The sequence below is a fragment of the Ursus arctos genome, unplaced genomic scaffold (assembly GCF_023065955.2).
Source record: "Ursus arctos isolate Adak ecotype North America unplaced genomic scaffold, UrsArc2.0 scaffold_4, whole genome shotgun sequence".
NCBI classification, from domain to species: Eukaryota; Metazoa; Chordata; class Mammalia; order Carnivora; family Ursidae; genus Ursus; species Ursus arctos.
Genome location: NW_026623056.1, coordinates 94,626,056 through 94,639,333, shown reverse-complemented (window position 1 = coordinate 94,639,333; position 13,278 = coordinate 94,626,056). Strand labels below are relative to the sequence as shown.

The 13,278-nt window shown below is 51.3% G+C and overlaps 1 protein-coding gene across 10 annotated transcripts in view; it reads right to left on the bottom strand.

The window, feature by feature from the left end:
* The window catches only part of PCNT (pericentrin), a 130,415-nt gene that overhangs the window by 93,073 nt on the left and 24,064 nt on the right, over positions 1 to 13,278 (bottom strand). For all 10 annotated transcript variants that reach the window (XM_044385194.3, XM_044385384.3, XM_044385223.3 and 7 more), the window contains 5 exons: positions 6,476 to 6,610; positions 4,649 to 4,904; positions 2,789 to 2,844; positions 1,214 to 1,388; positions 588 to 724 (listed from right to left, as the gene is read on the bottom strand). In XM_044385194.3, coding sequence (XP_044241129.1) covers positions 588 to 724; positions 1,214 to 1,388; positions 2,789 to 2,844; positions 4,649 to 4,904; positions 6,476 to 6,610 — 759 coding nt within the window. The remainder of the gene's footprint in view (positions 1 to 587; positions 725 to 1,213; positions 1,389 to 2,788; positions 2,845 to 4,648; positions 4,905 to 6,475; positions 6,611 to 13,278) is intronic.

The following is a 13,278-nucleotide window of genomic DNA, read 5'->3' as shown; positions in this document are numbered from 1 at the left end:
TTTCTTTCTCATCGGCAAGGGAGAATCGGCACGGAGGTGATGGGGAAAGGCAGCCGGAGCAGCTGCGAAAGCCACAGCAGCACCAGCTCCTCCTGGGCTCTCCTCTGAAATCCGGGCACAGGCCGAGATGGACTCCGCCTCTCTGACTCTCGGCCAGATGCCTGGGGCACTGACGGTCCTCGGGACAGAAGCCCTTGGGTGTCTGAGTAAGATCTGACCATGTCTCCCACCATGGGCACGTGCTGTCTTGCTGGAAAAGAGTTCTGAATACACAAGCAGCAGCAGTGTTTCTGGCTAAGTCTTCTCAGGACTTCTCTGTTTACTTAGGGTTACGGTTAGAGAACATGGCGTCTGGGTCCCAGGGGCGCTGGTAAAGAATACAAATTCCGTATGCGTGTGACCCGGCATAACCGGTACACCAACTCCACAAACTCTATCCTTACTTCTCTATCTACTAAATTCCGACGGTCTCTTTAAATTTACTACTGAAGTTTTAGGAAACAACGGAACATGGAACAATCCCATCTAAAATCTTCTAAAGCCTCCCCTCCCTGCCAAGCAGGTGAAGTACGGAAGCCGCCGCCCACCTCCAGCTGGTGTTCTGCCTCCTGGTCTCGGAGTCTCAGCTCCAAGTCCCGCTCGTACTGACAGCGCTGGGACAGCAGGTCTTCGCGTAACTGTCTCAGGGCTGCTTCCTGTTGTGTCTCCAGAGTCCTCAGGGCACCTGGACAGCGGCACACACCTCCCTGAGGCCGTGGCCTCCTCAACCGCGCAGGAGCGCCGCTCCTTCCAGACCCCGCGGTCCCAGCACCCTGCGCTCCTGGGGAGCCACCCCGACAGGCACCACCTCCTCACCGCGGTGGCGCCGTGTGACAGCCGACAGGAATAAAAGGTAAATAATCGCAGCATTACCTTCCTGATAACAATTTACTAATGACACATGGACAAGTATCTCTGAAACAAAGGTTTCAGGAGAGGTTCGGGAGCTTGAGAACTCTGTGGCCGAGGGGAGACCCCATGGCTGAACCCGAGCGCCCAGCTGGCCCTGCACCTGTCTCCACCACTGTGGGCAACACGCACCCACAGCCCCTCTGGCAACAAAACACAGGACGCTCATGCCCAGTGTGAGCCTGACACAGCACGCGACGTTTGTTCTAGCATTCCACACAATCAGTCCCCTCCTCAAACCTGCTCATTTTAATTTGAAACTCACATTCAGCCTGATTTTTGGCTTGAAAAATCTTCTCCGATTCAGCTTTCTGTTCTGCCAATTCTTTCTTAAACTGGTCTTGTAAATTCTCCAATTCCAACCGATGCTTTGCAAACAATTCTCTGCGTAGGTTTTCTAAGCATAAACCTCTCTCCGATTCCCAGTCTTGCTTCAGGTTCTAATTCAAGAAAGGAAAGAAAAGACTATGGGCCACAGTGGACTATCTGTGGTAAAAAATTCAAATTGCATTTGAAAACCAGGCGTGGGCAGTCACTGCAGCCAGACCAGACTGTCACTCCAAGAAGCTGAATGGTCCCCCACCACCAGGGACAGGAGCAGAGGGAGCAAGGACCACCTGCCTGTAAACAAAGCGTGGATGGAGGTCCTCCACGGTGACATCACCTGACCTCTGCCAAGGGCTGGCTTTGTCCCAAATGCCCTAAAGAATGAGTCCCCACTGTCCAGCTTAGAGGGGTGGAGAGCTAGGGCACAAGCCTCCAACCTGGGACTGACAGCCATCTTCCACCAACTGCCTGGTCAGAGCAGCCAGGGCCTAAACGCCCACATGCCTGATGTCAGATACGTGTCCCCTAATGTCATCAACGTCCCCTGACCTCACCAGCCACTTCCTCTGCCGTCACCAACACCAACGGCCCTTCCACAAACGTAGCCTTGAGAAAGGGACACACAGCCAGGATGAAAAGTTTCAGTGAGAGACTTCTTCAGAGAGGAGCTAATTCTGCCCCCACCCCAAAACAGAACTCTTTCCCCAGGAGGGGTGTGGGGTGAAATCAGCAGGATCACTACAGGACATATGGTCAGCACAGCACATGGGGCCAGCTGCGGCGTCGATGGCACAGCCACTCTGACCCCACCCCTCCCCCCGTGCTCCCCCGAGGTGCCTGGGATCTGCACCCCACACGTTTTACTCAGTCGCCACAGGGCACCCCCCTGCCCAGGGACGTCTGTCAGTCCCGGAGCACAGTGAGGGTTGGGCCATGTGGGCCACCTGGCAATCAGACTTGAGGGTGCAAGAGCTTCACATCATAGAATAAGTACACGTGAAACCCCAAACAAGATGTGCTGATAAATTCAAACTATACAAAGAAAAGAATGCTTTTCCTCTAAAGCAAAGGCATGTACTTTCTACCAGTCTGCTCAATTAAAGCTCTGATTGGATTCTGTCTGAATCAGGTGAGGGGCTTTCCTGTGGGGACTCCAGGCAAGCTGGAGCGATGGAGGGGGAAGGGGAAACACTGCATACCCAGAATGACATTTTTTTTATTTTAATTTTTTTTTATTATATTATGTTAGTCACCATACAGTACATCCCTGGTTTTTGATGTAAAGCTCGATGATTCATTAGTTGCGTATAACACCCAGTGCACCATGCAATACGTGCCCTCCTTACTACCCATCACCAATCTATCCCATTCCCCCACCCCCCTCCCCTCTGAGGCCCCCAGTTTGTTTCTCAGAGTCCACAGTCTCTCATGCTTCATTCCCCCTTCTGATTACCCCCCCTTTCTTTATCCCTTTCTTCCCCTACCCCAGAATGACATTTCTAATGACGTCTACCTCTATCATCCGCGCGTTTTTCTCCATCTCCGACTGTAACTTCTCCTTCAGCTCAGCTGCAAGGAAAACATTAAAGCAGATCAGACCACAGAGTCTCCGAGTTTCCCACACTTACCACTGGGCAGTGAGAGGGCTGCCGGCACGCACAGGAACACTCACCAACGCTAAAAGGACAACAGGGCATGTCTGTGAGGGAACAAGAGTCCCATGTGTGACAGAACGAACAAATTATATTCCTGCCCAAACCAAGGACGGAGCCTTCCAGCCAGCCTGACAGCCCCACACAAGCTGGCTCCAGTGCTGCAGGGTCCCCCTTCTGGTCTGTCTGCCCCACACCAGGCCCTCACGCACCCTGGGCCTGTAGTCCAGGCTCCTGCCGTGCCGGAATCCAGGCAAGGTATGGAAGACAGGCAAAGACGTTCTAGTCCCCAAGCCCCGAGGGAGTAACCGTAAGAAGAGGCACCAAGTGCTGGGGGTGCAGAGGAGGGACGAGGCTGGCCTGATACGCACTGAGAGGTGTGCACACACCGGGGGATGTGGGCACCAGGAAGAGACGCAGGGACCTCAGGAAAGGGCCAAGGGGAAGCTGGGGCCAGCCAATGCCACAGGTATAAGGTGAGGGTGACCTGAGCAAGTTCAGAGCTCAAGCAAAGGCCAGACACCACCTCTGAGGGGAGGTCACAGGGGCCCAGCCCAGGGCAGAGCCTCATAGAGCAGAGGGCAAGTGTGGGCCCCTCTGTGGTCCCGTTCCCAGGGGTGAGCACAGAGAGAAAACAGCACAGGAAGGGGCCTAAGGTAAAGCATGTTTTGTATTTTTTTAAATGAGCAAAAATGTAAAAAAAAAAAAAAAAAAAAAAAAAAAAGTAAAACTACTTATTTATGTTTCCTTGAATCTACATGAAAAAACACGGGACAGCGTTCCCAGAACCTGAGAAGACTGCCTCCCTCTGAGGGCTGGGGGTGGGACCCGGAGGAGGAAAACTTTGAACAAATCTGAGGCCACGCACCCTTTCATTTTTCAAATGAAAAACTCAACAAACAGGCAGAAGAGCAGAGAAATGGGGGTGACTGCTCATGGGCACAGGTTCCTTTCTGGGAGATCAATGTTCTAACCTTAGACTGTGGGGGCGTTTGCATGACTCTGAAACGCACACTTTAAATGGGAGAATTGTATGGTATGTGAATTACAGCAACATCAGGCTGGTGTTTCCAAAACTGATGTTTACAAAAGCAGTAACTAACAAAAAAGTAGAAAAAAAACATTAAACATAAAATTACATCTTAGATGTAAATAAAGAGCTCAGTCTAGGCCAGAGAACCACCACAGGAAAAGGTGCCTAGGCCGTCCACCGGGAGCCACGTGGCCCCACTGTGGGATGTGGGCGTCTGTGTCCAGGAGCATTGGGGTCGGTCAACAAAGCTTAGCCACAGACACGGTCCCGTCAAAGAGGCGGACAAGGAAACTTCCAGCACATAAGCACATCACATGACACCACTTCAAAAACGAACACAAGCCCACTGGAGAAGCAGACAGATGGCGAGGGGACAGCAGAGCCCCCCAGAGCAGGATTCACACTGCCCCTACCCCGGAGAAGAACGACGCCCAGCACGCACGGCACCCGTGTGCGGCCAGGGAGATCTGGATGCGACACGCCGCTGATGGCGTCACCTGCTTGCCTTCCCAAAACCGGCAGCAGGGCCAGTGCCTCACAGACAAGGCCTGTACCCCAGTACCTGTCTCCCGGCCACGCGCCCGCACCTGTCTCCTGGCCGCACCCCCGCACCTGTCTCCTGCACCTGTCTCCTGCATCTGTCTGCCGGCCACGCCCCCGCACCTGTCTCCCGGCCGTGTGCCCGCACCTGTCTCCCGGCCACACCGCAGCACCGTCTCCTCCTGCTCCCGCGCGTGCTGCTCCCTGGCGAGCTCCAGCTCCTGCTGCTGCCTGCTCCGCAGCAGAGCCAGCTCCTGGGCATGCCGACCATTCAGCATGGCCCGCAGCTCCGTCAGCGCCGTCTCCTTCTCCTTCTGGAGGTTGGCCTGCGTCAGCTCCAACTGCGCGGTGTGCATGTTGCTCAGACTCAGGCGCAGCGCCTCCAGCTCCAGGGAGGGCACCGGCTGCAGGGGAGAGAGGGGTTTCTGGGGCACTGGGGAAAGCAGCTGCACAGCTCACAGGAGCACCAGGACACTGCCCAGCGCGTCCGTGTCTGCCAGGATGCTCCAGCAGCAGCCCCCCAACCACCGTCACAGGCTCTTTCCACCTGCTTCCCGCGAGCCTCGTGCTCAAGGGACGGCACCAGCTCGGCCCCCCACAGGACCTCAGACAGCCCCAGCAGAGCCTGGCAGCTCCCCAACCACTTAAAACTGCCCACCCAACCCTATCTTGAAGCCCTTCTAGCCCACATGTGCCCTCCCTCCACCTAAACCATGGCTCTGCAGACAGCTGGGGCCGTAGTTCCTTCACCAGGGCACAGACACACAAAGCCAGTGGGCACACAGACTCCCCAGCCCGTAGGACCATTCTGGCTGGAGACAGGTGAGCAGCCATTCCAGATGCTGCAAGACCTCCATCAGAAACATGGGATGATAACCAGAACACAGACAGGAGGAGGCTCTGCACAGTCACTGCCAACGAGGGCAAAACGTGAAGCCAAACAGGGCCTAGCAGGTGCTGAGTTAAGGACACCATCAGGAACCCCATGCTCCAGACCAGAGACGAATGAGCTCTGCACTTCACCGCTCTGGAAGGTGGGCAGAGGGGACAAAGGAGACACTTCTGTGCCTAGCTAAGATACGGGGAATCTGGTTCTCCTTCCGCCGCCTTGGGGGAAAGTGGAGAAAGGACAGGGTTCCAGGAAGCACACCTTATTTCCAATTAACACAAACAACAGAAAAACATGCCTGGAACTTAGCACTTAAGGGGCACCCAAAAAAGCATAAAGATAAAATGAATAAAGGGGGCGCAGCGCCTGGGTGTCTCAGTCGGTGATGAGTCTGCCTTCAGCTCAGGTCATGATCCAGGTCCTGGGATCGAGTCCCGCATCAGGCTCCCTGCTCAGCGGGGAGCCTGCTTCTCCCTCTCCCTCTGCCTGCTAATGCTCTCTCTCTCTCTGTCAAATAAATCTTTAAAAATAAATAAATAAAATGGATAAAGGAGAGCAATAAGCAGAAACCATGGGAAAAGAACACACGTCTCCAAAGAGGCCAGCAGGGACCTCCAGCAGGACAGGGAGGCCACAGTGAGGTGCAGGGATGCACGCCAGCCCTCCCGCTGCGAGGGCGTGTCCAGAGCACCGTGCGCCTCCTGTAGGTGGCAGCCACCAGGGGAGTCGGATGGGCCTCCAGGACGGCTGTCATGGCTTTTCTTCCTCGAGGCCCCTCATGGCCACGGCATCGCCTGTTCAATGAGTGGTAGCGGCAGCTGATAGGGAAACCGCCAGCTGTGCTGCGAGCGGCACCTGGCCAGACTTCGCTGCCCCCAGGTGTCCTCGCACGTCCCTCCACCTGCCCTTTCAAAGGCCCCACACACAGCAAGCCTGCGACACACACATCCGTCCACTCTGTGATAAACCTCTCCTACCTGTACCGCTCCCAGATCCCAAGACCGCTGGTGCAAATCACAGGACTGGTATGCAGGGGTCGGCCACAGCCCCACGCCCCTGGGCGTGGGCCCGAGCATCCCGGCTCACCTGGGTCTGCGGCGGCACCTGCTGCATCTCCACTGGCTGCTGGAGCTCCACGGCCTCCTGCTGCTGTGCGCCAACCTCACACTTCTGTCTTCTCATCAGTTCCGCAATTTCTTGCTTAGGTTCTTGTTCACATTCCTAAGGAAGGAAAACAAAGAACGCGACCCAGAGAACTCACGTGAGAACACAGTCCCTAAAAACAGCACACCAGAGAGAACCGAGCCCAGCAGTGTTCACGGCAGCACTACTCACAACGGCCAGGAGGTGGAAACGACCCAAGCGTCGTCCAAGGACAGGGACACATAAACAGAACATGGAGAAGCCAGTCAAGGGGGCACCACTCAGCCATAAAAAGGAGCCACGACACTGATAACCTCAAAATGTTAGACTCCATGAAAGCAGCCAGACACATGCTGTGCAGTTCTGTGAATATGCAATGTTCAGAACAGGCAAACCCACAGGGGCAGAACACCGGCTGGTCGGTGCCGGGGGGCTGGAAGGACAGAGGAATGGGGAATGACTGTGAGTGGCTATGGGGCTCCTTTTCGGGTAACGAAGATGTTTTGGAATTAGTTGTGACGGCTGCACGACAAAGCGATCGTATTAAAAGCCACTGATATATATACTTCAGAACGGTGAATTTTATATACGTGAATCACCTCTCAATAAAAATAACTATGAAACAACATTCAACCTGTTTAAGTGGGTTAGAGTAAAGTAGAAAACCCCAGAGAGAGGCTGCCGCAGGTGTTGATACCGGACCGTAGCGTGAGCTCCGCAGGCTATCTGCCGCTCCGTCAAAGGAGGGAAGGGATACTCGCGGGACAGAAAGTGTACATGAAATGCAAGGGGTGGGTGCCAATAAAAGCTGAAGATGTAAGATGCCATTTGAACCTAAATCTGAAACATCAACCTAGAGCTGGTAAGTCAGCAAAAGTTGGTGGTAAAATATCGATCCTCAATGTCACCAAGGTCACGGGGAAGCAACCAAACACCGTCAATGACACAGTCAGTTGGTGTAACTTTTTCTTATGAGCTATTTTGACAACATACGTCAAGAGCCATAGAAAATGTTTCTGTCTTAATATTCCCAACTCTGGGGGTGCCTGGGCGGCTCAGTGGGTTAAGCATCTGACTCAGTCTCAGCTCAAGGCTTGATCTCAAGGGTTGTGAGTTCAAGTCCCACGCAGGGCTCTAGGCGGGACTAAGAGCCTACTTAAAAAAAATTTCCTAATTCTGGGAACATTTTCAGCATCAACAATCCAAAGAGAAAAGAAAAGCTACAGGCCCTCTATGAGCATCCCCGTCTCCCTTATCCCTCCCCCCACAACCAGACCCCACCCCGCCTGGAGCAGGCTGCTATACAAGCCTCCCAGCTTCCCCTACGTGACAGCCCAGACCTTTGTCTGCGGCTTGTCTACAAGGCACCTTGGACTCAAACTGAACTGAATTTCCCTGCCCAAGCCAGGGCTCCTCCAGCATTATGCCCTCAGTTAACAGTACCCCAAACCCTCACAGTCCTCCTGTTCCTGCCTCCCATCACAGCGACCCCATCGTAGCCCAAGGCCGGTCCTGGCATTCTCCCATTCCCATGAGCACAGCTGGCTGGCCCACATGGTCACTCGGCCTAATGTGAGGTCACTGGCTTAGAGGCCAAATGATGCATTCAGAAAACAAATCCAACCTTGTCACTCCCTGGAAAAACTCAGTGCATCTGCTGCCCTTGGGAAAAATCCCTGCAGGGGGGCAGTCCCTCCTGCTGTCCCACTTGGCACTTGCCTCATGCACCAGGGGGCCCCTGTGCCCTCACACCAGCTCTGCCTCCCTCCTTTGGCTCCTCTGGGACCTTCCCAGCCTCTGTGACCATTTCCAGCCCTGAGCCCCACCCCTGCAGAGGTTCCCACTGCTCCCTACACATGCCGGGGATGCCCAGGAAGCATCAGCACTGCTGGTGAAGACACACATACAAGGGCCCCTCCATCTATGAGGGCCCACAACGTGGAAGCCAGCTGTTCCAAGGGGAGCATTACAGCCCTTTAAATGTCATTATGGACCCTTCTCCAAATTAACGGACTTTTCCCAATGGTAAAAGGTAATATAGGAATGTCCAGTTTTAAATATAAAAGGCATAATCTTAAAACATTTTCACTACAAACGTCAGGATTATTGGATAAAATAAAACAAAAATGACTCTAAATGCTCTTAAGGGAGGGAACACCACATGCGCCAGACAGGAGGCACATGGAACCTAAAACGATCTAGGGAGACAGGGACATGTGAGAGCAGCACATGCTCCCAAAATCAGCGGCTTTGCTGGGAGGGTGCTTAGAAATGACATGTGCAGACACAGCCAGGTGTCCTGAAGGCCTGTGCAGCAGGACAGGTGCATATGCTCACTGCCCGAGTGTGGGAAGGCCAGGTGCGGGGAGGTCAGGGAGCTCACCCATCTCCAAACGTGGAGGCAGAGGAGGCGATGTGGGGGCATCTCTCCTGCAAAATTAAAACCCAGGCCTGCTCATCATGTTTGTTTACAAATTTATAGATGCCACGGGATGCAGAAATCCCCAAGCAAAGAAAATGACCTAAAAATAAGTCCGAGCAGGGGCACCTGGGTGGCTCAGTCAGTGTAGCGTCTGCCCTCAGCTCAGGTCGTGACCTCAGGTCCTGGGATCGAGCCCCGTGTTGGGCTCCCTGCTCAGTGGGGACCCTGCCTGCTGCTTCCCCTGCTTGTGCTCTCCCTCTCTCCCTGACAAATAAATAAATAAAACCTTAAAAAAAAAAAAAAAAAAAAAGGCTCTGGAACCCTGCCAGAAGCCACGGTAGGGGATGTGGTTCAGGGTGATCTCCGAGCATAGCCGCACACACTTTCTGAGAAGCAGGAGGAACCCCAGATCCCAGCCGTGCATCTCCTCTGCTCCCCGGGACACCAATCAGATACACATCTGGCACCCATCTGGAGGGGCTCCCACAAGCCAGGACACAGATATATCAGGGAAACCACACAAACACTTCACGAAAAGTGAGCACACCACAGGCTACTTCAGGAACGCTAACAGGTATGTGGAAAACAAAATATTACAGAAGAAAAGCCCTTCAGCAGCACCCACAAGTGGTTCCCACACAGGTGTGCAGCCCAAAATAATCCCAAGCCATATAGTTAACTTACAGTGAAGAACTGACTACACCTCTAAATACTGGGCAAAATTCAAACCAATTTGCTCATAAAACTTAAGAGCAGCTTCAAAGTATCTCTAGGAAACATTACATTGTACAAAATGGTATCACTGTCCTTAAGAAATCCAAACAGAATGTCCTGACATACAGACAGCAAAGACAAAATCAACAATTCAGCAGATGGGTTTAAGAGCGATTACACACAGAAGAATAGAGGCGGTAAAAGAACAGAGAACCCAGATGAAATCTTCCAGGGTAACCAAAAGAAGGAAAGTACAGAAAACAAGATGGGAGAGGTGTATACAAGAAGAGCTCTGAAAACCTTCGTCGGAATTTCAGGCCCCTGGAGAAAGAAGGGCCAGACGCTATGCATGGAGATACTGCCTGGAGATTTTCTAGAAGCAGCAAAAGTGAAAGGTATCAGCCACAGACCAAAAGACCCCATGATCCCACGTCTCTGTAGTAAAATAATAGAAGCGCACATCCAGGCCTCGTAAAGTAAAACGCAGAATACCAAACAGGAAGTCTGCAAAGCAGCGGTGGCAAAAGAACGGAGCACTGACTGCTGACACAGAAGCCAGGGCAGAGCAGGATAAACCCCCAGCTCGGGACACACCAACCACCAATCTGAATGTCCACACCAGTAGGATCATCTCCCAGGAACAAAGGGAAAAAACCAAAAATACATTCAGGAAAACATCAACTGGGAGCGACATGAGAAGGGTCTTGCTACAGGAAATACTCAGGAGTGTTCTGCAGACAGAAGGAGCATGACCCCACCGGGGAAGCCAGAAAAGGAATGAAGGATGAAGAAAATGGAGCTACGATACTAGCCCTAAACAACAAGAACCAACCACTAGAAAGTAAATGATTCCTTACATCATAATTCTGAACAACGTGGAAGCAAGGAGGCTGTCCTTCACCAGGGTCCGGGCAATAAAGCAAGGAAAAGAAGGGAGTTCTGATGCAGAAACAGCTTGTATGAATCCTACATTTGTTTTGCTACAGGATTCAAAAGTCAGACCCAAAAGGCTACATATTCTAGGATTCTATCTGTACCACAGAAAAAGCAAACCTACTGAACAGAAAGAGGTGGGCAGTCACCAGGGGCTGGGGGAGGGAGGGGAGGTGGACAGCAAGGGGCGCAGAGAGAAACTTGCAGGGGTGGAGCTGTTCTGTGAGGAGTCCTGTGGTGCTGGACTGGAGTCGGGGACGGCAGGATGCACTCAAGCTTACCTTCACACGTATATACGGACAGGTACGTACACAATTAACTACAGAGCCATGTGTGCACACGGACTAGCATGCCTACACATCCGCTGAGCGACCCAGAAGCACACCCAGCGCCCAGGTCTTGGTTTCTACTACCATCAAATAAAAGGAACCAGGGCCCCTTGAAGAAATGGGTGACCCTAGAACTGAGGCAGGGAGAGCACAAGATGAGCCTGAAGAAGGCCAGAGTGTGCTTATTAGACAAAGGAGGGGGCATGTCACCAGGACGCAGGGCCAGACTGAAAAAGCTCCCAATGGCCAGAGCTGGAATATTTTAAGCAACAAAAGAGATAAAATGTAGTTTGAGATTATAACACAAAGTATAACATAAATATACATGAGCCCATACCGATACAAATACGTGATTAAATTAATTAATGGGAGGAAGAGGCAAATCTTCCTTACAGAAGAATCACAAACAGAATGTGTGGATACTCCTCCCCGCAGGAGGCAGCACATAACTCCCCTCCCTTGAAGTGTGTGTTGGGCTCAGTGACCCACTTCCAAAGAGGACAGTCTGCAAAAGGGGAAACTCAGCTGACCCTGCCCGGTAGGAGGAGATTACAAGGGCATGTCGCCTCGGTGGTGAAATCCTTAGCTGAGTCTAATAATGAAAAAACATCAGAGGAACCCAAACTGAGGGAGAGTCCCCAAAGTAACTGACCAGTGCTACTCAAAAGGCTCGCCAGAAACAGAGACACTGTCCGAGGACCGAGGAGACAAGCAGGCAAGACCACAGAAGCAATGTGGCGTCCTGGGTGGGGTCCCAGACAGAAAAAGTTCTTAGGGGGAAATCTGGTGAAACCCAAGCAAGTCTGTATTTAGTTAATAGTAAGGTCGCAGAATTAATGCCTTGGCTTTGACAAATGTGCCACATGTCTAAGATGCTAACAGTAGGAAAGTGAGGTGAGGGGTATACGGGAACTGTCTGTACTAGCTCTGCAACTGTTCTGGAAATCTCTAACTACTCCTGAATTAAAAGTTTATTTAAACCAATGAGTAGCTGGATAAATAGAAGGATGGATGAACTGTGGGGTTAAAAATTATTTTTAAAAAAAGGAATGCAGGGGCGCCTGGCTGGCTCAGTTGGTGGAGGTAGAATTCTTGATCTCGGGGTCATGAGTTCAAGCCCCACGTTGGGCGCAGGGTTTACTTAAACAAACAAAAAGAAATGTAACACCTATTAGAATGGCTGCTATACAAAAGAGAAAACAGGTGTTGGTGAGGACGTGCACTGCTAATGGAAATATAAAATGAGGCAGCCACTGTGAAAAACAGTATGGAGTTTCCTCAAAAATTAAAATTAGACTTAGAATTACCATCTGATTTAGCAATTCCACATCTTGACATACATCCAGAAGACCTGAAAGCAGAGTCTCAGAGAGGTATTTGCACACCTTATACTGCCCGGCAGTATTACTCACAACAGCAAAACCGTGGAAGAGACTCAAGCGTCCACTGTCAGATGAATGCATTACTAAGAAGTGGTCAAACCGTACGAAGGAGTATCACTTAGCCTTAGAAAGGAAGGGAACACTGTCACAAGCTGCAGCACGGACGAACCTTGAGCATATCATGCTAAGTGAAATAAGCCAGTCACACAAAAAAAACCAATGACGTGATTCCACTTATGTGAGGTATCTAGGATAGCCAAAATCAGAGACAGAAAGTAGAATGGTGGCTGCCAGGGGCTGGGGGAGGGAGAATGGGGACTTACTACTTGAAGTGAACAGAGTTTCAGCTTTACAAGACGAAAGAAGCTGTGGAGATGGATGGTAGTGACGGCTGCACAACATAACGGAAGCATTTCACACAACTGGGCTGTGCACTTAAAAAGGGCTAAGAAGCACCTGACTCTCAGTTTCGGCTCAGGTCATGATCTTGGGGTCTTGACACTGAGCCCCATGTCAGGCTCTGTGCTCAGTGGGGAGTCTGCCTGAGATTCTCTCCCTCTCCCTCTGTCCCTCCCCTGCTTGCACACGCTCTCTCTCTCTAAAATAAAGAAGTCTTCAAAAAAATGGCTAAGATGGTAAATTTTATGGTAAGTGTATTTTATAACAAAATAACAAAAACATACACTGAGTGAGTTATAAATGGAGTTTAAGTATTCTAAGATCCTTGTACTTTTGAAGACTGAAGGTACTGATTAAATTTAGACCTAGAGAAGTATAAATGTTGTATGTAATAAGCTTACCATTAAAAGAACAGAAACCGAGTATATTATTACGTGAAAATGGGTAAAGGGAGAATTAAAAAAAAAAAAAAAGAAAGAAATCCCCTGATAAAAAATAATCTAAAGCCCTGCCCCTATAAAAGGAGAAAAAAGGAAACAAAACAAACAGAAAGCCCAAATTAAATGA